The sequence below is a fragment of the Agelaius phoeniceus genome, chromosome 4 (genome assembly GCF_051311805.1).
Source record: "Agelaius phoeniceus isolate bAgePho1 chromosome 4, bAgePho1.hap1, whole genome shotgun sequence".
NCBI classification, from domain to species: domain Eukaryota; kingdom Metazoa; phylum Chordata; class Aves; order Passeriformes; family Icteridae; genus Agelaius; species Agelaius phoeniceus.
This window is the reverse complement of record NC_135268.1, coordinates 22,951,613-22,978,259: the sequence shown is the minus strand read 5'-3', so window position 1 is coordinate 22,978,259 and position 26,647 is coordinate 22,951,613. Positions and strand designations below refer to the sequence as shown.

The following is a 26,647-nucleotide window of genomic DNA, read 5'->3' as shown; positions in this document are numbered from 1 at the left end:
GGCAGGTATGAGAATGACAACAAAACTCCATGAACAAGGGAAATACAGATGGCTTTTTGTAAGGGTTTTCTGGTGTAACAACAGAGAAACAGAAGCCAAGAAGCACTGAGTGCTGACCTTATCCCTACTACAAGCCTAGTGTTTATATTTCATCTTAACCTAAACAGTGCTCCAGTATCTTGCTAGAGAGAAGAAAAACAAAATAAAGTAATAGAAAGAAAGAGCAGAGAAAACCATCTGGGTGGAGGTATTTCTGTATCAAATTACAGGGAGGGAGTATGTAACCCCTCTGTAAGCAGTGCTCTATACACAGAAATAACTCAAAGCACCTTTCAGAGTATGTATTCTGTCAGAGTTAACACCAGTGCTCATCTCACAAGGTGAGATTGCCATTTTTTAAAGGAATTGAATGTAGCATAGTATCAGGAAGATAAACAAAAAGCCATGCCAAAAACAAAAGGGCTGTCAACACCAATTCTTGCTAGTGTTTCCCAAAATTTCCCAGGGTTTCTGCCTTGAGATTTAGTTTTAAGGCAGAGCTCCAATTCTTGGTCATGCAAGACATTAAATACATCATTTCCTGTGCTGCATATGTGTCGTTTGTTAGAAAACACATAAGCCCCATAAGCTCAAGGCCATCCCTTTTGCCATTAGGATGAAACACTTAGTTTAGTGCAAGACTGCACAGCTGTTACACACCCCCAAAAAAAGCTCATTACAGAGGAGTCTGGTAGGGAAGAAAATGTGTGGATGCTCACCACCACTTCAGGCCAGTTAGTAAGTCAGAAAAAGGTCAAGCACTCTGGCAGCACATGCAGTACAGAGTAGTTTAAGACAGCCAGCTTTTTGGAGCAGAGACAGTGAAGTGAGAGGGATAAAGTGAAATATATCTGGAGGGAAATATATCTGGAGGAACCTTACTGCAGAAGAGAATCAACACCCTGCTTTTGTTATAGCTATAACCTTCCTGAGTTTGTCCCCAGAGATAATGCAAAGGAGCCTAAGCTACCTTGGTAAAATTTTTTTATCTTTCGTAACTTTTCATTAAGGTTATGAAAGATATAAAAGAGCCAGAAAACTCCAAAGCAGTTTATTACTTGGCTTTCTTGGTTGAGCCAAACAGACCTAGTTCTATTTGAACCAGTTTACTTGCTCTATTTGAATTAGTTTACTGCATTCTGGTATACACTTTTCTCTTTAGTTATGGGATGTAAGATTTCAGCTCTCCTTTCTTATCAACTATTTTATTGTGGAATCAAGTGAGCTGCCATTTAAAACAACTTTTCAGCATTACATTCATTTACATACCACAGTATGTCACTAGATGGATTTAACGCAAAGACATTTTAATACCTAGTTTCACACTCAATGGGTACATTTCTCTCAAATCTATTTTTTTTTCTGACATAATTGACTAGTTTTGCTTGATCTTTGCTGAAATTCAGTAACAATATGTAGTTGCTGATACTACATTTATCTTCTTTTCCTACATGTTTCTCAAGCCATAGAGCAAAGGCTGTGGTCCTTTATTTAATAGGACAAGACAGCACAAAGCTTCATTTCTTCAGCTCCATCTACTGGTAACCTCTCCTTCCTTACCAATGCAGCAGCTCAGGACTAAGGATGTTAACAAGGAAACCAGAAATCATTACTTCATTTGTTCTATGCTGTCTTCAGGACAACATTGGCTGTTTCTGCAAAAATCCTTTTTAAAATGCAGTTTAATGCAGAGTGTTCTGAGACTAAATGTACTGCTATATAACGTGTCCCAGATTTTAGGTCATATTCTGTTTGAGATGTCCCTAACAGCCTGAAAATCATCTTCTTCCTTTATCATCTTATGCCAGAGCCTTGTAGCAGCAACCTGAATAACTAGGATAACCTGGCTATTACAATGGCTTAAGAGATTCACAAGTTTAAAGGTTACCTTTAAAATGCCCTAAAAATCCATGGATGCTTATTTCAAGCCATTCAACCTCAATCTTGATATATATCCAACACTGATTTTGTCTTTTGGGCAGGTTTACATGGTCTCTGTACTCCCACTGTACCTTCTGGCTCCCTGGCACATCTCTCTCCAGCTCTGTCAGTTGGCAGAGAAAAACAGATTAAGCCCCTCCAAAACTGGACTTCAGCTGTGGAAGAATGAAACCAGTTCTCCAGTGTTTCCTGCCTTTTCCAACACACAGCTCCATGTACTTGTAAGGGACAGCAACTGAATGGAGACACTCCAGGAATCCCAACACTGAATGCATCTCCAAAAATAAATCTTCAACACCAGGAGAGCTTTCCCCATACAGTGAGCAAACAATGGACAAACAGAAAGCCAGTTACAGATTCAGGAAGGAGAAAGTTTCCATTAATGTAATAACCTATCTTCACTTGCCATAAACAACGCACATTAGCGAGTGAAGGAAAAAAGAAAAGAGAAGCCAGAGAATGTGTTTTCACTGTACTAAAGTATTACCAAACAAACACCGCAGCTAAAGAATAAAGTCTTGCTGATGGCATGGCCTGGGCTTCACCTGTAGTGCACAGACAGGTATCAGAACTCCTCAAGAGGTTTTCTCTACAATGTGTACATAAAAGGTTTTCTAGTAATCCTTCAGTGGCAAAAATAAAATTGGTATTTTAAGTTGTATTATATCACCACAATTGTGCCAATGTTCCTTTTTTATCTTTTTTAAGTGGATATACTACAAGTTAGAAATATTGATACAAATAAAGTGGGTTTGTGTTTTATAAACTACTATTTCCCCTCCCTGAGGTTAGGGCTACTTTAACCTTCTCTAGAGACTGAGGTCACCTTGGAAGCCATGAAACAGAAGAAAAAGAACTAATACTTGTTACTCAACACAAGTTTCTACATCAAGTGGATCTCAGCTCTACTTACAGTTGGGTCTTATCTCTAGAAGGGTCTAACTCTTGTGAAAATATAAATAGGTACAAGAAAACCCCCAGATTATTTCTTCCTTAGCACAACTTAATACACATTGCCCTGTAAAATAACCAAGCAGACTCCTGCCTGTGCAGCTGAAGTCATAAAAGCAGCTTTCCGCTGAAGCAAGCATTAACATCGCTGCGGTCAGGAAAGGAGAACAAACAGTCCTGTGCACTGAACAGAATCAGCACTGGAACAAAGAGCCTAGATGGCAAATAATTTTTAAAACAGTCATTTGCTGGCCTGCATGCCAGTTACTTGATTTTATACATTCAAAGTGAGCTTTAGAAAAATAACCTAACATGACGCTCAGTTGCTCAAGGAACTGTGGCAAATAATTCACCCACACAGAAGTTTCAAGCCAGGATCTCTTGTTTCTTCTCTGGCTGCCTCTGTAGGGTGACACAGCCTCCCTCAGAGGCTCCCGACACAACACAAGCACCACCATGCATATTAGAGGGCACCTGAAGCCAGTGAGGGAAGGAAACATCTGCTTTAGTATGGTGGACTTGCACAAACACCATCAGCAGGTCCAGAGTGCACACATTAATCCAGGTGTGCGAAGAGATGAAACCAGCAGGGTTTGGAGCTGGCAACCTCATGTCAAAGACCACGACAGGCACAAGCATGCAGACAACAGAAATGTGCTCTGAAGGAGTAGCCAGCTCCCTGTGAGTCCTAAGTGCCAACCACACACCACACCTGGACAATACCTCTTGCTCTTTGGCAACTCCAGAGCACTTGTGGACTTCCTGGAGGGCGCGCTGGCCGGCAGGGGAGGCTTTGCGACAGGCGTGATGAGCAGCGCATCCAGCAGCGAGCGGTAGGCACTAGGCTCGTGGAGTCTAGCAAATGTGTGAAAAGACCCCACAAACAAATGAGGTGACCACACGAAGTCCAGGATGGCTGGGACCACAGACAACCCAAAAGCCTTTATGAAAAGCCTATCTGGAGAAACTGAACCGAGAGAAACTGATGCAGGAATTATGTCCAAACAGGCAGACCACAAAGTGGAAGTTGCACAATTCAGGGGAGGCATAAAAAAAACCCCACTAAGGTGTGAGAAGCATGTTCTTCATGTATTTTTACCATTAATAAGGTAAAATTTAAAAAAATGAGAAAATGTTTTCATCTTTTTAAGTTTTCTGATTTTGTGTATGCTTTCTAGTGTACATAATTTATTAGCACCTTAGAACATCCATGCAATTTAGAAATACAAAAATATGGGTATTATTGGCTATTAAAAAGTATTTTACCATTATGAATGGATGATTGAAAAACTTGTCAAAATGTTTGCTCTAAGCAAGCCTTTATAACAAGCAATGCAGTAAAGATTTAGATGGAACTCAGCAAGCTATTGTTTTCAAGCATCAAAAAGTTTCTCAAAGTTACAGATTATTCTTTGTCACTCACATAACACAAATGTTATTTACAGTTAATTTACTAACTGAACTGTAAAACAGGTATCATGAGGAACAGAATGGTGGATTTACTCACCAAGGTTCAGAGCAGCTAAGCTATATAAAGGGCATGGGAGCTTTGGGCATAGTCTAATGACTTGCCCAGTATTGTGACAGAGCCGATTGATTTCACAACTCTGCCAGGGACCAATTATTCTTGTGTGAACTGGAACCTCCTTAAACCAAACCTATAAAACATTCCTTTTGAAGTTGATGTCTACCTGGCCCGGACAGCAATAGCAGCAGACACTGCAGCAGCAGCCATGCTCTTAATTTTTGATCTCTGCTCGGAAGGAGAAAGAGCTGGAGGAGGAGAGGGTCCAAGGATCGGCAGATTTCCCAAAGGATCTTCCAGCATTACTTTTGCAGCACAGAAGCTTTGAGTCAATGCAGGAGAAAACAGAGAAAGTAGGAAAGATTGACAGAGATACAGTACAACACCAGACCACATTAACCACTGGAGAGTTATGGAAGTTTCCAGCTCACAGAGACATCAGGCAATGTGTGAGCGACTTGAATACTAATACAGAGGACAGCAATTTTGATTTCACCCACAAATAAAACTATTCCCTCATCAAGTAAGCATTTAGCATCTGTCAGCCTTTAAATTCCTCATCATAGACTCTGTCTCACATGCCTGGGTCACTCCCACTGAACCAGGGCCCAGAATTCTCCACATGGATCCCTTTAAGTCTCCATGCTGTGGACAGAATTAGCCATGAAGATCATTTACCTTGTCCTCTTTTTCATAATAAACAGTAAACATAGAAAACTGGAATAATTAGTGATATAACTTCTGCAGGTGCACCGTACCAAGTACCAATTTCTTATCAATACCACCCTTTTCATTTTGTCTACTTATTTTACAGGTGGAAATGGATTTGAACAGAAAAAAAAAAAGCCGAAAAACCCAGACTGGGTCCAAAATAACTCCAAAAATTTCTAACCTCTAACTTGGGTTCTTATTTTAAAATTTCAAGATTATCCACCAAATTGCTGTGTATTTTTTTAAATAACTACAAATATGGACAGATCACTCTAAATACCTACAGAACTATATACCATTTCCCAGATTTAAATGCAAAACAAGTGCCTGAATACCTTGCTTACATTTAGCAACCTGCTGTAGATATTTAAATACCTTAAAATATTTACCTTGTATGACTTACAGATGATTTAGACTGAAAGCTTGAGATTTTATTGAAAGAATTTGTTTCACAAGTAGGCAGAGATGCTTCATGCCTGCCCAAAAGCAGCAAGAGAAGAGAAGTCATTAATCAAGCATTTATTACACCTCTGGCAATACTAACTAAAGCTCAGGAGTAAATATAAATTTTTTTCCTAAAGCTATCCTTACCCATAAGCAAACAAAACGGGTATGTTTTTCAGGTATCCTGTGTGTTAATTACTGAGGGAAGCACTTTCTCTCCCTATTGGTAAAGACTTATATTCTGAATGTCCCATCACTACACAAGTTAAAGCCTGTATTCTCCTCCAAAAACTTTGGGCTACTGGGCAATTTAAACACACATTTTGTAGCAAGGGTGACTGTATTCTCCTCATGTCACCAACTTCTGCCAACAAAATCCGACTGAATCTCCTACCCATGACTGCTTTTCCTCCTCCATCAAAAGGCTGCTTCAATTTTTAAATTATTTGTAGAATTTTGCCTAAAAGCTACCTGAATTTCTAATTACTACATAAATTGCCCCAGCACTATGAGGGTCAGGAAACCTTTAAGCTGCTCCATCTGGACAGCATCATCATCAAAAAAAGAATCAGGTGAAACTGTATGGCTTTAAACCAAAAGAGGAGAGACTTAGATTAGGTATTAGGAGGGAATTCTTTACATGAGGATGGTGAGGCACTAGAAAACGTTGCTCAGAAAAGCTGTGGATGCTCCAACCCCTGTTCACCTCCAGGCTGGATGGGGCCCCGAGCAATCTGATCTAGCGGGACGTGTCCCTGCCCATGGCAGGAGCATTCAATTAAATGATCCTTAAGGTCCCTTGCAAACCAAACCACTCTGTGATTCAATGTGTGTAAAATTACAGTTTCTGACTGCACCTTTCTACCACAGCTGGCTCAGATGTACCTGGCAGGGGTAGGAGGCAGCCCAAGGGCTGTTCCCACATGCAGGGCTGGAGAAGGCAGCCCCCCGGCTGGGTCAGCAGGCAGGGGGAACTCGGTGGTCTGTGTGGCCACAGCACACATCTTGGGGACAGCAGGTGCTTCATCTGCCGGCAAAGAGCTTGCTGCATCTGGAGCAGGCATGGTTATCTTCCTAGTTGATGTTAATTTCATGAGTAATTATAATGAGACAATATACAGAGAATATATTTCTCATTTGATTAAAAGTACAAAAGAGCAATGGCCAACTCTTTCTAGCTGGTATTCTTTTATCTTTTGTAAAAAGAATGAGTAGCAGACGAGGGCTTTTTTACCTCTTTCTGTAGGAACCAAATACTCATGCCCTGGGAATCACACCATGATGAAAACAATTTTTGGAGGCACTTTTACAGCTAAAGTTTGAGTGCTTGTTTAACCACAAACCGAAATTATTTGGGTAGTTAATGAAAAGATAACAAACTTGAAGAAGAGCACAATGAGTATACAAGAAACTACCTAGTGTCAGGAGATGACACTTCAGACACTGAGGCTACTTGGCTGCTGGCATTTAAAACCTGAACAATTGAAGGGAAGATGAAGTGTACACTTGCCTAAGACTTCCAAAAGGTTCTCAAACAAAAGTTCTATATAATAATAGAAAGCAGAAGGACAAGTAGCATTCACCACAAGAGAGCAATATTTCTCCCCTGTATTTTGCTTCCTCTTGCTTGTCATCACACCGAAACAACCATAAAAACTCTGACAGTTTTAGTACAGTCAGCCTGAGACCTCCTCTTCTCCCAAACTAGAATTTCTGCAGAGAATATTCCTGGCTGTCCACTTATGAAAAAGTAGACAACAAATATCAGGACTAATACCTATTATTACTAAGTCATTGTATTTATATCAGGAATAATTCCATTAAAAGAAAATACGAAAGTAGGTCTGCATGACTGTAAAAGGCATGTCTATAAAATACAATCTAAAGACCTGCTGGCACCACATCTGTTTTATATTAGTTATACACTTTCTCTGGAAGTGCCAGATTGTGTGGTTTACATGGTCTAATGCTGCCAGGATTACTTCTTGAGATGACTTTTTGCAACTTTCTGGAAAGGCTGTCATTGCTCTTAAATATTTTACTGTTAAACTTCCAGGAGGACATTGTATACATGAAATATAATAATAATACACTATAACTTACAGTAGTTGGTTATATAGGCATACAACTATTTAAGACCAATAAAGAATTAAAACGACAATAAAAAAGCATTATGGAGTCTACCTTATATGCAGCTCGCTTAACTTTAATCTAGAAATCAAATCCAGATCCTCCATACATTTCACAGCAAGCTTTCTCCTTCTTGGTGGTTAAGTAGCGGCTGATACAATTTACAGAGCTTCAGCCAAGAAAAGATGGAGCCCATTGGGAAAATAAGGACCTAGGCCAGCCCTTGACAACAAATTCAAGGCTTCGGTAGCAAGAGCAAGTCTACTCACCCTTGGACGGCCCAATTTTGCTTTACTAAAAGCCCGACAGGGCACTCATGAATTGCTCCATGCAGCTTTCCAATAGCTGCAATTTTACTAAAAAATGGATTTGAAGACCAGATTTGCTGTATTTCCCACTCAAAAGAGCATTATAAAAGCAGCAGCATCTACTCTGTAACAACATAAAAATATCAACTGTAACTACTACACTGATGACCTCTCAGTTCAGGGGAGAATCCAGAGGACACAGCTGCATCAAATAATTGATTCTCCTTCCCACACCCAATGCTAAACCCTCCCTCGACAGCTCTGCAGAAGCTGCTCCAATTTCTGCCCTTCTTCAACAGAAAATTCTTACCATCTACTTTTATATTTGTAAAAATACTTTGATTCTCATCCTGAACCATGTCAACACATAGCTGCTTTTCAGATTTCACATCTTAAAGCTGCTCTCTTGTTAGGTTAATTTTGCCAAATAGAGATTTAGGTCTTGAGATATTTAGAGATATAGGTCTTGAGTAAGATTAGTTTTAAATTTCTTTTGCCTGGATTCAGGTGCAGAGCTAGGATTTAGAGAAGACTCCCTGGTACTCAGAACACAGTATCTGCAGTGGTATCTGCAAGGCATCTACAGCTCTGCAGAATCATAAAATCGTCTGGATTGGAAGGGACCTTAAAGATCAGCTACTTCCAACCCTCCTGCTGTGGGCAGGGACAGCTTTCACTAGAGTTTGCTCAGAGCTTCATCCAACCTGGCCTTGCCCACATCCATGGATGGCGCAAGTAGGCGTAATCATACTGAAGTTTCACTGGTAGACATGAAAATCAATTATTAAAAAAGTACTGCTTCAATATCTTTTTCATCCCAGGTTTTCTGCTTAAAAATAAAATCACCAGGAGTATTGTCATACATCTTCTGTGTGTATTTTTCATCTTTGTTGATCTAAGAGAATTTGCTGCTGAAAACATCACAACCAAATCTTCTTTACTGTATTGGCTGAAGCCAAATGTCACCATGAAAGAACCCACCAGCCCATCAACCTCCATCCCATCCTGCCTAAGCTCATGTTAGCTCATGAACGTACCTGCTTCTCCCAGACAACAAAAATGTCCTCAAGAGACACCATAATAGACTTGTATTTAGATGTCAGATTTCCTCTTCTCTCAACTAGTTGAGAGCACTGCTTTAAAGGTTTAAAACTGGTCAATTCCAAGTCTTAGTATTAGTAGTCCACGAATGTCTGTCTAAGGCCTGGCAGGACCAGGCACTGTTCATTTGATTCTCATTTTTACAGGAACAGCTTTGTTTCATGTTATGACTTCGTGCTTGAGCATGCTACCTGGAACTCAAAAACTTTTGCACAATGTAAGATAAACCATGAGAAAATGTTATTGACCTTCAGTAACAGTAACAATCAATCATCCTCCAAAGTACCAATGCTCTCTTCTACCTAAAATTACTGTTCCTGTCTAGTACTCACAAATGCCCTCCAGCAATTTGCCAAGGTGAGTGCCAGTAAAACTATCCAGGGCCAGTGACAGGAAATTTGCCAGATAATCTCCTAGTCTTCTGTGACTGCATCACAGCACAACACTGTGTTATAAATTAAATAACCCACATTTCAGAAAATTACTTTTATATTTCTAAATCCATACTCACTTTGACTTGTTGAGACCACTAAAAAGTTACTCCAAGTTATATGGTGGACACCCACTGACAGCATACATACACTAAATATTGTATCTTGTTTTAATTAGTATCCACAAGACGGTTCATGAATTTCCTCGTTTTTATCTAATTTTTCTCCTTCCCCCTCCTACCATTTCCAGGAAAATCCCTAGTCACAGAGGCTTAATGAAGTTTATTTTAAGTGAATGACAAACAACCCTCTCTCCTCCAAGGCAGACAAATCCAGGCTAGAAGAGGATAGATTGTAAACTGAATCAAAACCCCTGTGAATGATTTACCTCGCAGGAGCTGGTGCAGCAATATGTTCAGAAAGTCTGGGAGAGGGGACACTGCCAGGGCAGGAATCTGCTATCGGCAAAAGAGCAGCTGCAGGTTCTGGTCTAGCATTGTTTTCACTCCATACACAGTAAAAAAAACCCAAGTGAAGACACACAGAGAAAGAGATTTTTAATCCACATTAAAATAGTATGCAGAAGAAGAAACACTGTGCGTGAAAGTGTTAGTAAACTGAGAAGAAAAGAATAACCCAAACCCTAAAAAACCTCCAAAAATTCCATGAAACTGATAGTAAAATACAATTGAGAGGTTAAAAATGATGCAAAATGCACTTAAGGAGTATCACACTCCCAGTGAAGGCTGAGAGTGTCCTTTCTGCTTTAAAACTCAGAAGGCCTAGTAGTATTGCACATTTACTAATATGTTCCATAAAGATGGAACACATTAATTTGGTATTATATTATGTGATAGAAAACAACTTTAGAAAATACTGATAGTGACACAAGTGCTATAGTGGGATTCACGCCAAAGCTTTGTATGCTTTTTGCTACAACTTTTTGGTGGGGTTAGTTTTGTGAATGTTACACTGTGTATTTCTCAGTGTCTTTCATATCCTTTCTGTGATTCAGTTATAGGAAAAAAATAATCTTAAAAATGTTCTCTTGAAGAACTACTTGAAGAAAAGCATCTGCCAGACTGTAAAACACACAAGAAAAAGTAAACTACAAGGTAGAGAGCAATCACAACAACACGTTTTGAGCAGACTAAATTAGCCACAAGGGCAGGCATTTCTGCCTTTTTTTTCTTATGTTAGCATGCAGAATTAAGTATCTTATTAGAATAGGGACCCTTAAGTGCTGAAAATTATTGAACAGATTTAAAAATGACCAGGGAGCAGACCTCAAAGGTGGTAAACGTGTGGATGGAAATTCTGGTGCAGGTGGCATCTCCAAAGTCAGGGTAGCTATGGATTTTTTATTCAAATTAATACAGGTATCCTGGGTTCCTACTCCATCAGGTAGATCTACAGGTAGGCTTTACATACATTTATGATATGGGGGAGAGAAAAGTAAATACATGATTTTATGACAGATTGTTTCAAGACTGACCGAGAATAGGACAAATATTTTCCAGTCACTGTGGATCAACTAAACTACAAATCCAGAAAATCTTCACTCAGGACAATGAATTGACTCTACAATTTAAGGAAAAAACTAAATCCAGAGCTGATTGCTCAAAAGGGGATGGTTGAAAGTGAACATTTAAAACAAACACCTTGGAAATAGGGTACTGCAGAAATTGAAATAATCTAAATCACATAAACTTTATACAAAGGCTAGACACTGCCTTTCTAAGTTTTAAGTAAGTGGTTTAAAAGCTGCAATCTACATATTTCAGTGAGGGCTTTCTATTTCTATATCCTGTCTTTCCAGCTGCTGCAGAGAAAAATCTATTTTATCCAAACAAAAATCCCTAGTGGGTTACAGTTTACAAATAAACAATAGTAAAAACCACACAGAACATCTGTCTTGGACAATGCCTGCCTGAAAAGCTGAATATTATTAAATTGGGATATTTTACTGAAGATCGCTGATGAAAGAGAAGTTTTCATTTCATTGTCACATTGATATTTCTAGGACATATCTAAACTTTAAGTTTATTCATTTATATAAAAAAACCACGCAAAGATCAGATGCATGCTGGGAAGCAGACATGAGATAGGGCATTTGTCAGATGCAAATGAAAAAGTGGTCCATTTTTGAGAACAGTAACTAAAGTCCAAATTGAATGCCAGTAAGATCTGTGCAATGGGGATACTGGGTGAAGAGATGACATCTTTGAAGCAATAAATGAAATTAATTTCATGCATTTATAAACCGCTTGTGGAACTAGTGGTGTTTTTACAATGAATTTATAGAAATCTAATAATTTAGCCGTCTCTCTCAAACTACTTTCATATCCTTGAAAGATAGACTCTATGACTATGTTTAATTTTACTCAAAACAGAGGCTTTTATTATTTTGATTATTTAGAGTATGTTTATTCTTCTTTTTCTCACTATAGGAACTCACCCTTCAAAAGGATGAGACCTGGTAAGACAGATAAACATAATGCTAAGTTTAATAACAACATGAAAATATTCTCATTACCTAGGGACATCTCCAGAACATAAAAACACTTGAAGGTCAAGCCATTTTGCCCTTAAAAAGAAACCTTTACAGAGAATCTAAGTGATAACCTTTCTAACATTTCACAGTTTTCATTGCATTGATGGACTCTGAAATGCTCACATTTCATTCTGTTCATAAAGAAACGATATAAACCCAGCAGAACAATTTAAATACACTGCTTCACATTCCCAGTTTAATACACAGTACTCAATAATCAAATTATTATATTGTGGTGTATGTGCACTCAGTAACACACTTGGGTTTAGTAACACAGTACTCACTGCCAAGTTATGTGATGGAGGGGCATGGAAATTAAACTGATTGGCACTTCTCATCCAAACACTCTTCTGTGAAATTATTGAAGTGAATGTTTTCCCCTACTATCTCTAATGAGTTAACCCAAAGAGTGTGCAAGAGGTGACATCCCTTAGGCTATCATTACCAGGGCAAATGTGTGCACTGTTAGGCATCCACACTGGTGACTGTTAGTGCTAGATAACTTATCTATTACCTGAAGTCTCCATTTTCTGTTTGTCTTTTCCTAAAGATAAAATGACAAATACTATAAGCTACTGCTGAACTGTATAGCAGCATAAACCATCTGAAAAGGAAAATCAAACTTAAAATGGTTCCAAAGGTCCTCTCAAATTCTGACATTGTGCAAGGAAAGAAAAACAACCCTGCCAAGTCTTCTGCAGAAGCATCTGTTCACAGGACCAATTGCATCAGAGGAGTGTGTAGGTCAGCTGCAGAAACCCAAACCAATTGCAATGGTTCTCACTGAGCAGATGTGAGAAACTGAGCTTTCACATGTGCTTCACAATCACCTTTGTTTGAGGTCTCAAATGTTATCTGGTTCAACAAGCGCTGCAAAAGCCAACAGCCAGCTTTACTTCGTATAATTTTTACTCACATAAGGTTCAATCAGTTTATTGATTCCTGCAAATCTCGTGTCAATTTCAACAACACAAACACACACCCCATTTTTAAGATTATCAGGAAATAAAATACTGTGATAGCTTTAAACAATTCAGAGTGTTTCTACTATGCAGCTGGGATTTAATTGTTTTTCTCCCTATAGGCTGTGAAGGTGCTCTGAAATGTCAGCCCCATGCAAGAGAAGAATATTCAAGGAGTCCGAGAGACTCAAAAGAAAAACAGACAGAGCTAAGATAAAAGCAACTTTTATTAAAATACTCTCCAAGCTTCAAAATGCATAAATTAATGGATGTGTAGCTACTATAATACATTATTTTACATGAGAACCACAGGGCTGTGAAGCTTTCATAAACACAAGAAAGCCCATAAGCTTCACTCTGTAAATAAATAAATACTACTGTCTAATCTTGTCCCTGCTAGGAGACATGTTGAAGCTCTTACACAGCAACATTCTGCTCAATTATAGTTTAAGTTTTCCAAAACATTAACATACTACTAGCCTAAGCAGCAGAATCTTTATATTGAGCTTTCACTTCAATTCAAAGCATTGGAAAATATTTTTTTAAATTTTTCTTTTCTTTGCTTAAAAGCAGTCTGTCTTCTTGCTGTACTTTGTAAAACATTTACAACCACTCTAAAACTGACCTTCTGAAAATCTAATGAAATCCAAGATAGTTTTCCTGGTAAGTACGATTATTTGAAATAAGTGCATACAATCCCCTCTTCATCTTCTTCCCCCGGCCCCAGAATCAAGGTAACACAATTTCTTATTCATTTGATCAAAATTTTCTGCTTTCTAACAGCCTACAGTAACTCAAACTCAGCAATGCAAATGACTTCTTTCAGTCAGAAAAAAGAACTGAAACAGCCATCTCCTCCCCCACACTGGGAGATTCAGCCACCCAAGTTGTTAAGTTTTAAATATGTATTTTTTGTCAACTAATGATTAGCACAAAAATATTTCATCTCATTTTTTACACATCAGTAGGAAAGTGTTAGAAAAGTATAGAAAAGGCTAGAATTTCTCTCGCAGAAAGGCTACTGAAACACATTTTCTTTTTTCTTTTTTTTTTCTTTTTTTTTTTTGCAAAGCAGATGGAAAAGAAGAAAGGAAGGAAGTGTTTTTATTTTGCTTTTGCAACTTGGGTAAAATCACTGGACATTAAGAACACGTGCTGAGACTTCGTGGTGCCAGTCACGTAATTTTGTATATTTGGGGCTAAGGACGTGGATGGGAACCTTTTCCCTGTGGAAAGAAGTGATAGAAGAAAAATAAGAAAGAAAGAAAGTTTGTCTTAAGCAGTTTCACAAGTGAGCATGCAAACTCCATGCACTATTTCCATCGCATTGTCTTCCTCTCTGTCAAAAAGCTGGATCCAGTGTTAGTCAAAGTCAGTAAGGAAAGTCTCACTGACTTCAAGAACCATTAGATTTAGCCAAAGGTTGGTGCTCCTTTTGAACACTACTTATCCCAAAGCAAGGAGACAGATGACCCCTCACTTGCAGCCACAACAGCAATACCTCCCAGCTATGTCTTGCACTCAGATCCACACTCACAAATCAAAAATGCCTGATGAGACTTGCAAAAAGAAAACACAAGCTGACCTCGTACAGGCAACCAAACCGGTTCAAGTTTACAGAAAATCTCTACACAAACTCCTGCACAAACATTACTACTGGACTGCACCAACAGCTTTTAAAAAGGTTTGTCTATGGAGAAAAAGATCTTGATTTTGACATGCTGAAGTAAAAGGCAAAAAGGGGAGGAACATTTTAAAAACACCCAGATGTCACACAAGTGCACCAAACATTACAAGTTAAGAATTAAAACATGCACTGTATTAAAGTAATAAAAATGTAAACTCACTTAGTCTTCTTCCCAGCTTCATTTTCTGGTTCTTTCACTGAAATGAAACAGAAATTTTTATTTTCTAGGGCACTAAAGACACGTACCACAACACTGACATTCTCTGCTGTGCCAATGCATTCACTACAGCAGCAAATTACAACAAGGCTCGTTAGGATTCTTTGAGTCTAAATCCACCCCAATGGACAGGAGTTATGTCCATGAACTTCAAGAGCCCCTTTGCTAGTAGGACTGCTGAAAAGTGGCTCTGCTAGTCTCTGCCCTTCTCCCTGGCCCTTCTCCCATGCTGGCATTGAGAAAAGTGATTTGAGAAGGTGAAGATGAAAGGAAGTTAAGAGGTATTTCTTTTGGATGAACATCCAGTGGGTTTATATCAGATGATAATCCAAGCGTCTCTTTGCAGCCAGGATATTTCCCACCAAGGTTCTAGAGGTCTGCACAAGGGATAATGCAAAATTCCCAGTCCTGATTTTAAGGCTGGCAAATCTAGTTGCAGTAATTTTCTTACAGCATTTGTCAACATGATAAATTCATCTTTACTGGACAACATGTTATTTGATGTTCAGGTCCCATACTCTGTCCTTACAAGGACTGATGAAGGGACCTGAACACAGGACCACAAAACAATCAAGTCCAAAGTCAGAATATTTATCACACACGGACAATAACCCTTATTTTGGGAAATGTTATCACTAGCTTCTAGAAATAGCTGATTTAATCAAATCTCCCCCTGGAGAGGAGGTCCAATTTCCTCAATGCCTACATTATTGCAGCTCTAGCTCAAAAAAGCTTAAGAATGAGTGCTCAAAGCCCCTGACAGCACCTCTGGTGGCCTTCACACAAAATCACAAATCTCAGCCAGTGACTTGTGGCTGACAGCATAACATGAAATTGAAGTATTAGCATAAAATTATATGACTGGGAATGACCTCCACCACATCACCTGTTCCACTCCACCAATATATATAAGCACACCATAGCATAAGTAGAGAGTGGAAACATAACCAAGGAATAAACTGAGGAGCTACAGATTTATGTTTCTGATTGGTTATATCATCACAGATCACATACTTTTGTATGACTGACAAAGAGTTTCCACATGCCAGAAAACACCTAATTTTTCTGAAGCATTAAATGTTGCCGTTTTGGTGATGGGGGGGAAGAAACAACAAATATGAATCTTTCAATATCTTTGGGAGTAAAAATGGAAATTTTAGGATTTATCTAGAACGTTTTAGCTCAGCTCAATCGGGAATAATGTCCAGCAATGTATATATCCTGAACTACTTAGTAATGGAAGGGTTTTACTTTATTATGTATTTTAGAATAATATTTAGAGGGAAATATTTTAGAGCAATATTTCCCTTTCTCTCTCTCCCCTGAGCCCCAGCTTTAAAACCGCAGTCTGTGCATGGGAATTGCCCGTTGCTCCAAGCGCCCCGAGGCACTCACTGTGATCCGTGCCGGTGATCTGGGCGAGGATGCGGAAGGAGCGGGACTGGGTGGTGCCGGTGCGGGGGTGCCAGTCCTCGGTGTCCTCGATCAGCCGCTTCTTGCTGGCGTCGCTGTGCGTGGGCGTGTGGTAGAACTCCGTGTAGGTGTCCACGATGTGCTTCCGTGGGGGGCTGTGCCAGGGACAGACACAGCAGTGAGTGCCAAGGCTGCACACAGCACCTTGCTCTGGCCACGAAGGCACAGGCGACTTCTCACAGCATTTAAAGGCAGCTTCTGCGCTGCCATGCAGAGGGGCAGCAGTTGAGGCCCAGCTAAACACAGATGCAGTTTTCTGAACCAAACATGCCTTTTATAATTACTCTAACCCCAATGAAATATTTTCCTTGTTTCACTGATGGAACACTCAAAACAGTAAAACACAGTATTATCAAGACATCTACATGTTTAGACTTTTACCGTTTGGGCGGGTTTTTCCTTGGAGGCGACAGAGTAAGACAGCAAGAGAAAGTTTTCCCAGCATGAACAGGAAAAGGAAAAAAAGAAAAGAAGAAAAAGTCAGAAAGCTGAAATGAAACAGAAATGTAGCTAATTATTCTAATTAGTTTTGTGAGAAAGGGCACTAAAGTCCAAGTAATAGCCATACTCTCCTTCTACCACTAAAACCACTGCACAGAACTCATACTTTAATTAAACTCATGGTGATTTCCCTGTAGGGATGAGAGGGAAATTTGTTTTGGTAAAGCAGGGTAGTCTACCTAGGTCAGATCAGGTGCCCCTTGACAAATTCTCCCTTTGGCTCCCGAGGGGCACAGCACAGATGTGTGCACATGCAAGGACCACCCAGTACACCCCAAGTGGTTTGCACTTGGCAAAGCCTAGATCAGAACCAGGCCACCTGAAAGCCTAGATAGCCAGGTTCTGAGGCATAATGAGGAGATACCCTCATTGAAAGAAAAGCAGTGGGGTGGTTGTTCCACCTGGAAACTTTCCCTACAGCAACCTACAGACTTATCATTATTATCAATTATTATCAAGACTATTATCAATCCTTGCACTAGCATGACTTTCAAGGGGGTACAGGATCTAAAAGCTTTGATTCCAGTAAGTGATGTAAATAATGTGTCAATTTGGGAAATTTGGGAAAAGGGAACAGAAAACTCCAACTATAGAAATTACTCCTAAATTCTACATTTGTTATTCCAAAGCATTAATCTCTAAGACCCGCTAAGTGTACATTTATTTTTACACAATTTACAGGAGGAAAACTGTGAAAAACTAGCTCCTAAGACATAAAACTTCGAATAAGTACTAAAAATCAAAACCCAACAAAACTTTAGAAGTCACTTTTATTTTTGACACTACCTCCTCACTGCACTTTAATAGTTCAAAGTATTTCTGGGGAAGAAAGGTGGAAAATGAGTGAGGAATGATGTTAACTGTTAACAAGTAAGAATCAGGCCCATTAAATGGAATGCATTAGTAAAAACTTAAGCTTTAAAAAATATTTAATACTTGATAGAATATGAAAGGTACAGTACAAAATTAAATCAAAAGATTTAATTTATTGACACACAATATTAGTGAAGAGCATGTATCACATATCAAAGTTGATAATAGAGAAAGAGGTATAGAAACAAAGGCAGTGGCAATTTCAGGATGGAGAACAGAGAAAAATGGAGTAAAGCATCTTAAACAGTTAATAGCAAAAATGAAATGTGAAAGTTAAAGCAGTAATTAAAGGTGTGGAAATACATGAAAACTTAATGTGCAATTTATGTGCAATTTACTGCATTCTAGCAATTACCCCAGTGAAATAAGCAGTCTTTCACATTTGATATATACCCAAGTGGTGTAAAGAAAAAAATCGCGGTGACTTCTCTTGTCCTACTGGTCTCCCCTAAGGCTTAAGAGTCTACTAGTAATGACTCACTGAGGCAACAAGGTGGTGCCAGAGACAAAGGAAACCTCAGTGAGACAGGTTCTCTCTTAACTCAGCCTTGAGGCAAGGGGAGAAGAGAGAAGCCAATAAAACCTCAATGATTTATCATCCTAATATGCACAAATCGGGGTATATGGATGTTAGGTGTTTTTTCCTGTAACAATTCAGAATCCAGCCCTTCATTCCACAGTTCTCAAAGCAATTTTATCTTTATACTGTATTTCACCATTTACTAGTTGTATTACCAACACACACCAATGAACCACAGTTGCACCAAGAATTTATCAGTACACACAAACACCACATGAATGTTTTGTAGAATAAAAATGAGCTGCAAAATGTAGCACAGTGGAAAGCAAAGTCACTTCATGTCCAATGCAGATAAAATAATGTATTACACTGAGAAAAGCTGAAGCTGTTTGCAAAATTTAAATATGCAGCTCTGTAAGAGCTGAAATTTTGCAAAACCAGAATACATGCTGGTTATTCCAATAGGAAAATAACCATAATTCAAGTCCAGTGCTGTTGATACTAACTTTGTCACTGCTGCTATCTGCAAGGGAAAAAAAAAGTATTTGATGTGTTAATTAATTCTTTGCTTCTTAAAATAATACAGGAGTTTCCAAATCCAAGCTCTGGTAAAGCCCTATATCACATAAATCAAACTTACAAACATCAAGAGAACCTGTAAGAGAAAATTTTAGCCCAGCTGAACTTCAACTGAGTGAAGACTGTGCACATCTTACCTGTTCTAAGCAGCAGGCACACCTTCATGCAAGAGCAGGCATAAAGGTCTTGATAAAAGTGCAAATGCACATAGGCTAGTGAAGGCAAATTGCTTGCTTTCTAAGGCAGAACTAAACAAGGGAAATTAAACTTCCTTTCCCATTCTGAAGTCAAATAGTTTATATCCTGAATGTTTTTTGACGGAAGCCAAGAGGAAGGGAGGAAATTGTGAGTATAACAAGGTGCATGTCTAGAGAACTGCATTTGCTAAGCAGTGCCATCTATGAACAACGTACAAGTTGGTTTTTTGCATGTTTTGAGAAAATGAATCAAACAAGCCACAGAAACAAAATGGAATTCATTTCAGACTGATCAATTATTCCAAACTTCAATGTTTGCAATATTTTATAGATGTCATTGATACCATTTTCAATTGGGAGATATTCAAGCATCATTGCAGAAACTTAACTTTTATAGGTAAAATTAAGTAGTGTCGCAGCAGACCAATATAACCACCTTAGTGGGTTTGTCCACTTGTTTTTGTTTTAGGACTGCAGGACACTTAGCCAGCCCAAACACAATATTGTAAGAAGGACTGCAAAATAAAGTAGGTTTTTACAATTCTGAAATGTTTTCAAACTTTTCTAAACTAGATCTGCAAGGCTGACAGTGAGACAGGGATTTCTTCACCTCTCAACTGTGATTATTCATCCTCCTTGATGTATTATTCATCCTCTAAGTGAGGTAGGGCACATAGTAGTGCTCACCCAGTCATCCCATCTTGATTGTAAAGTGCTTACTCTGTGCCTGCAGCACTTCCTTCCAGGAGACTTAATTTTGTTGCTATTGTTCCTCTTTTTCAGTACTAATTGCTGCTTTTGAATACTCCTTACACAGTTATTTGCTAAAACAGTATTCCTGGAAAGATAAGAGAGGGTTTGCCAAGTTTATTCAACAACTGCACCAGCAGTGAGCAAGTCCTTGGGATCTCTTAATTTGAACTCACTTTTTGCAGAGTGGATTCCTGCCATCATCTGTTTAAGAAAGGGCTGGAAGTTCACCATGGCTACAGTGCAATATAAAATGCATACGGGCTGCATCATGAGTCCACACATGGAAAATATTCATACTACAACATAAAGGGAATAAGTACCTAAAGAAGTAGGGTTTTTTTACCCCATAAGAAACTCAACTGAAACTGCAATTTAGTCAGTATTTTAGTTGGCATGGATTTTTACCTCTCTGTATGGTTCTTCGTATACTTTCTATACTGAGAGAATATCACAGAAGAGAGGCACAAGGCCTATTCTTCCAGCCCCTTTCTTTTGTGGGATGGGAAATAGTAACCACAGCTTTTAGCTTTTAAGCCCAGGTTTCACATTCTTAAAACTGAAGAGAAACCTACAGTTCCAATCCTGCCCTTTTTATTACTTAATTCAGCTGCTGGTCACAGAGGCCAACTGGCAGGGGACTGCTCATGCCCAGCCTCCTCCTCTCACCCAAGCACAGCAGGCACTGGGAACCAGTCCCTGAGGTGCTACAGCTCCCAAACTCTGCCCAGGAATTTCTGGAGAGTCCAAAGCAACCCCAGGCAAAATCTTGCTGCACGTCTGAGTTCCCAGGACTGCTGCTGGACTCAATTTTGTTTACTAATCTATTGTTTACTAGTCAGATGCTACACTAGATAAAGCCTTTTATGTCTCTAACAGTCCCTTAAATGTTCAGTCTCTGATGCCCACTTCAACATAAACAATTACCTGAATAAGGAAATTACTCATGTTTTAAATCTGCATAGCTTGTTTGGGGTGAAGGTCAAATTTAAAGTTGAGGTATTTATATTATAGCACTGCAAAAAACCCGCTTAACCCCATCAGCTTCCTAGAAAACATCTTAAAGCTTCTCCTGTGTTGTGCAGAGAATTAGTGAGATATCTGTCTCTTTGCCTCCCTTCTGGGACCTTTTTCTACTGGTTCTGCCAGGGTCACGGTTGTTCTTCCAGAGTGTCTCATTCCCAGCCATCACAGCACCCACTGATCCTTCTTGACAGACTGCTCTGCATTTTTGAGTGCCTGCTGCTTTCAGTCACTGTATTGGGTGTCAAAATACACAGTGAGATTGGACATTGAAATTAACACCAGGCTTGTTGTAAGGTCCAGAACGTGGTGATAGAACACATCATGTAAAGCATTCCACGGTCCTTGTTCAATTTAGCCGTGACACTCTATAAACTGACATGTCACTTGTGAGAAAAACCATCACCAAAAGTCTAGCTGGGGCCCTCTGAAGCATCACTTCTAAAATAATTTCTGAGGAGCAAACAACTCCTCCGAGCTGCGTTTTCCTTGGCCCTCAAACAAGCCCGGCTTTTTTCCTGTGAGGAAAGACCCTCACAGCAAAAAAAGAAATCCCACCTACCCATTTTGCTGTTTACTCTCCCCCTGGTTCTCTCTGCCTCCTCGTCGCGGCCCCTCGGCTGCGTCCTGGGCGCCGTCGGCGCCGTGCTGCCGTGGGACAGGAACTGCAGGTTTAGGAGCGGCCGGCGCAGGCGGCCAGGGCTCAGCGTTAGGCTTGGCGTTAGCATGCACTCCGGGCGCGGCACACGCGGCCGACGCCTGCGCCGGCGTGAAGGCGGAGGACGGTGATGGGATGGAGGTGACCTTGGAGGAGGTTACAGCTCCAAACGGCCTCGGTGTCTTATTGAAAGCCACGCTGGCTGTGGCAGTGGCTTTGGGTGCAACAGCAGAGGCAATGGGCACAGGCTTAACTACTTCGGTAGGTTCTGCCTATGTGGGATGAAAAACAAAACAGAGACACACAAAACCACGCCAAACGCATGCACATTCCTCAGCAGGGATTTTTAGCTGCTCTTGGGGCAGATGACCCACCTGGCGTGAAGCACAGAAGCAAGCTTTACCAAGAGTGCAGCCAAATGTATGGGAAAACAACCTGAGCCGTGCATCTCAGGAGAGGGAATGATCCCAACATGCACAATCAATATGGAATTCCACAAGGCTAGCTCCTCTTGGCATATCCAAAACAGACACTCCACAAATCAAACTCACGAGAAACTGAAAAACCGCTCTGTTGCAAAACCCAGCGGGTAAGTCATGTGGGAAAAACCAGAGCTTTGTAGAAAAATCCACACTCCATGTCTCAAACCCAATTTGAGATATGCACATTCCCCATACACAAATATGGAATGTGCAAGTGTTCACACACTGATCTGCTGCTACGACCTTTAAGAGCAGAACGAGAGCATGCTGATACTCCCCAATGTCTCCACACACCCATGCCAGATAACACACTCAAGAAATCTGATTTTTTTGTTTGCTTGGGGTTTTGTGCTGGGAACTATGTTTTAACATTGTTGTCCCCAAACCGTGGCCTTTAAAGGTCATGGTCAGCAGAACAGTAATATACTACACATTAATTATGTCCACTGGAGAGGCTTTTCAAGTACAGGCTATTTATAGGTATTTTCAAGCTTGCAAACAGCATTTTTATCAGAAAGAGGGTTTTGAAACTGTTGCATAGAATAAAAAATTAGAAGAACTCAAGAATAAGTATTTCTCCAGGGCTTTAAGTAAAGTGAGGGGACTTGTTCTCTGAAATTGTGGTATTTGGACAGGTTTCTCTCAAATACCAGAAAAGATTTCAGTGTCCATTGAAATAAACAAATTCCCACAAAGAATTTTAAAAATCAGTGCTGAAAAAATTCTACCTGTTTGTTTCTCTCTTAGGTACAGAGGGAAAACACTAGCAATATCTTTTAAAAAAAGGTTCCAAGAATTGGAAAATAATATTTATTCACCTTTTTTTTTTTTTTTTTGATAATCATTTCCAGGTCTCTCTATTCTTTATCAGGAGGGGGAGAAAATAATCAAAGATCCAAATGATGCAATACTGTCAATGTAACACAAGGAAAACAAACATGTTATACTGAAAGTCTGGACGCCAGTGCTTATCCTCAACAGGGTTTGACAGATGGGTAACAGTTAGTGCCACATGCTACATTTCTTGGTTCTGATGATGAACATACCTTTGTCACATGAAAATGATCAGGTTTTTGTATAGAAGTCACTCTGGAAAAGAGAAACAAACATAAACGTAAAAAACTAATTCTTTAATGTTTAAGCATTTCACTGTTCTACTCACCACATCCACCCATACATACATAAAATATTTAATTTTGTTTCCTCTATAGGAAACAAGAAGTATTCAGGTTAAATCTACAACACTGTTGTTAATACAACGAAAAGGCAAAACTGAACTGAATTAATTTCAGATACAATGTTAGAAGTCTAGCATCTCGCATTAAGTACTATTAGATTTATAAACTCATAATTCTGTATCATCACTTCAGACTTCAACTCCAATCTGCTTTCTGTTCTTCATTCTTTCACAAGAAACTGTCAAGTAATTCCACAGCTCTCGTCAATAATCAGTCTATCAGTATTTATATTTTAAATAGCGCATAGCCCATACACAGGCCTAAAACAGAGCACTTCCTTTTAGAATAACACAAATCCTCCCAAAGAACTTGGCAAGCTAAATAATATAAAGCTTTTTACACAGTCTCTGGTTTTCAAAAAATAAGGTTAATGTCACCACAATTCTACAGTAGATGTCAAAAAAAATTTCTCCCAAACAATGGGCACATTGAGACTACTTTGGGGGGGGTGGGAAGGAAAGGAAGTATGGCAATGAAAAGGATTAAGTAGATAACGAATTGAGAGATTTTGTTATATCTAAATTGAAATGACAACATGTTACAGGTAAAAAGCATCTCATTCAATTGGGTGTTTTTTTTCAGATTTGCATATACTTACTTATATGCAAAAATACACACACATGCACTGAAATAAAAAAATATTAAAAACCCAGCAAAAAATCTGATACACTAACATTTTGTTTGCAAACATTGCTGCTGGTACACTTGAGTGTTTTCATGCTGTTCTCATAGAAAATTGGATTTTTGACACATCTTCTGAATATAGGTTTGGAAAACTGCAGCTGGGTTCTTATTTCCAAAAGACAATTTGCTAGGGAGGGAAAAATGTTAATTTAACTGGAAATCAGCTTATAGAGGCTACAATTTTAAAACCACTTCTACTATATAAACCAGCTTTTCAGTTTTTACCAGAAAAGCATGGATAGCTACAATTGAATTAGGCACACTTGTTACCTTTAACAACTCTTTTTTTATTTTCCATTTTGTCCTCTTTTTTCTTCCCCTTAACTACTTTGTTCACAATATTTATTCCTTCCCTCAAAGTCATTTGGCCCTCAGGCCTCATCAGATCCCACGAACAGGAATCCTGATGCAGATTCAGTATCTACCTTCCAAAAAAGGGAAATATATATAATCCAGGTGCCATGCTGACAGGAGGGAGGAAAAAAAATTAAAAAGAAAGAAAAAATAAAGGAAAAAATGCATAGCATGAGAAGATGATGTTCTGCACTTGGCCTTCCTCACTCGTGCACGGCTGCCGACACACATTATGTCCACATCAACAGCAATTCTCAACAGAGAGAGGGTTTTGTCTGCTCTGGGGAACAGGTCCCTTCTCCCCTTTCCCACAGAGTGTGCAGCCTATGAAAGCCTGACCTTTGGCCTTCCACAGCACTGGGGTGCATCATTAATCACTCCAAATTGCAGAGTTGTCAATTTGCAGCAACAAAAGCAACAAGAAGGGAGAAAATAATGCCAATACATATGGAAACATTTCTGTCTTTTTTAAGACCATCTCTACCTTAGGTATACTTGTTCATTTTTAATACAGTAACTTGAAATGTGTTATGTATCTATTAAGCTGGACCAACAGGAAGAATTAGGAAGATACTGACTATTCAAGCCAACTACCATATTTCACACTTGAGAAAAAAATCTTCCCTTTGCTAACGCTGGACTTTTGTTTAAGTCACATAAAAGGAACATATTTATTTTTCTTTGTTTTTTACACAATAACAAAATTTGAGCTTGCAATGGATTACGCTGCCTCTATACTCATCAACACAGGGCTGAGCAAAAACTATTTTATGCCACTATTACCAGACGACTGGAAGACATACTTTTCAAAATTCATCTTCAAAAATATCATACAAAAAGAAAAAAAGGGGTGGGGGGGGGGGGAATCTTGATAACGAAAATGTTCATGATGTTCCTTTCAAACAGACAGACAACATTTTCCCCAAAAACATACTTGAACCAAGGACATAAATTGTGTGCCCCAGACATACTTAAGAGTCTAACTGGGCCTTGTTGACTTCAGACCATAATCAGACTAAAAAATCTGTGATTTATCCCATATTGTAAAAGGAAAATGCTCACCCAGCAAACTGAGCCACCAAGATTATAATGTGAAAAATGTGTGGTGGTTAGACAAGACAGTACAAAAGGAAATGCATACTTAAATTGAAAAGTAAAACACATCCAACACACACATTTAAGAAAATTCTTCCTTCAGGGCTATTTCCCACAATATTTTCATAGATACCACTGAACTGCACAGCCAAAAAGTAATTAAACTGCAGAATCATGCATATTCCTTAGCTGTTAGCACTTCACTTGCCACCTAGCAATTAAACATATTAGGATTTCATGCAGGTTTGGTCCTATTGAATGCATGAATAACTGATGATAAAGGTTTTCAGAGTGAGATGACACACTTGCCCTGTTACTACTTACTAGAAAGCAGGATGGCTTGAAGCATGGTATTTTCTGAATGATTTAAAACTAGCAGTCCAGCATATTAGTTTATGCAATACTTTCAGTAACATACAAACAAACCAAAGACATAAGAGCTCAGTATTTAGGCTTATTATAAACAACTCACACAAAAGACCTTGGCAAATGATTGCTGTATCAAACTTCATAAGAATTATTATAAACAACAAAAACAGACGCTGCAGTCATTGCTTACTGACAAACTATTACTGAAAATCAAAGGGTAAGATTTTTTGGACAGCTTCTACATCAGTAATTTCTTTTTTATTAGAGAAAAAAAACCAGCTATATTTAGCTTGTGTAAATAGCTCATTTTGACCAAACATGATCAAATTTGCTGTATAAACATACCACAAGACAATCCTCTCTGATGAATACTTTCATGACATTTAATGTAATTCAAAACATTCCAACTTCCAGAGCAGCCTTATTAGGAAAATGAATTAGTCCACTCTTGACTGTAAGCAGTAGGCCCAGCAAAAACTATTCATTCTTTAAATTCTCCTATTATGCATTCATTTTCCAAGTATTTCACCCAGTTAAAAAAAAAAAAAAGACACAAGCATTTTGACAGAATCCTTCTATAGTTACCAGTAAGTGGAAAAACACACTATTAAAGCTAAAAGTACAGTTCTTCATGCTACTGCAGTGAGTACAATTTGATACACCACCTCCAAAGACCGCTCATCAACGGCAACACTGTTATCTCAATAATCAACATTATGGAAGCAAACCCTCAGCCAGTAAACCCCTAAATCTTCATTGAACCTAGAATCCAAAGAACACATCAGAGCTGTCTCTACTGAATGCCATTTAAAGCCCCATCATCCCCCACCCATTTAAACCCCCTTAGTCA

At 39.0% G+C, this 26,647-nt stretch overlaps 1 protein-coding gene across 9 annotated transcripts in view; it reads right to left on the bottom strand.

Annotated features, from left to right (window-relative positions):
- PDLIM5 (PDZ and LIM domain 5) overlaps positions 1-26,647 on the bottom strand; it is a 126,737-nt gene that overhangs the window by 33,111 nt on the left and 66,979 nt on the right. The window contains exons 4-9 of one of the 9 annotated variants that reach the window (XM_077177083.1): positions 23,104-23,146; positions 21,480-21,847; positions 16,856-16,873; positions 16,397-16,569; positions 14,945-14,981; positions 13,307-14,323 (exon numbers count right to left, since the gene is read on the bottom strand). In XM_077177083.1, coding sequence (XP_077033198.1) covers positions 14,230-14,323; positions 14,945-14,981; positions 16,397-16,569; positions 16,856-16,873; positions 21,480-21,847; positions 23,104-23,146 — 733 coding nt within the window. In that variant the 3' untranslated portion in view covers positions 13,307-14,229. The other 8 variants (XM_077177085.1, XM_077177078.1, XM_077177081.1 and 5 more) reach the window with 8 other exon arrangements.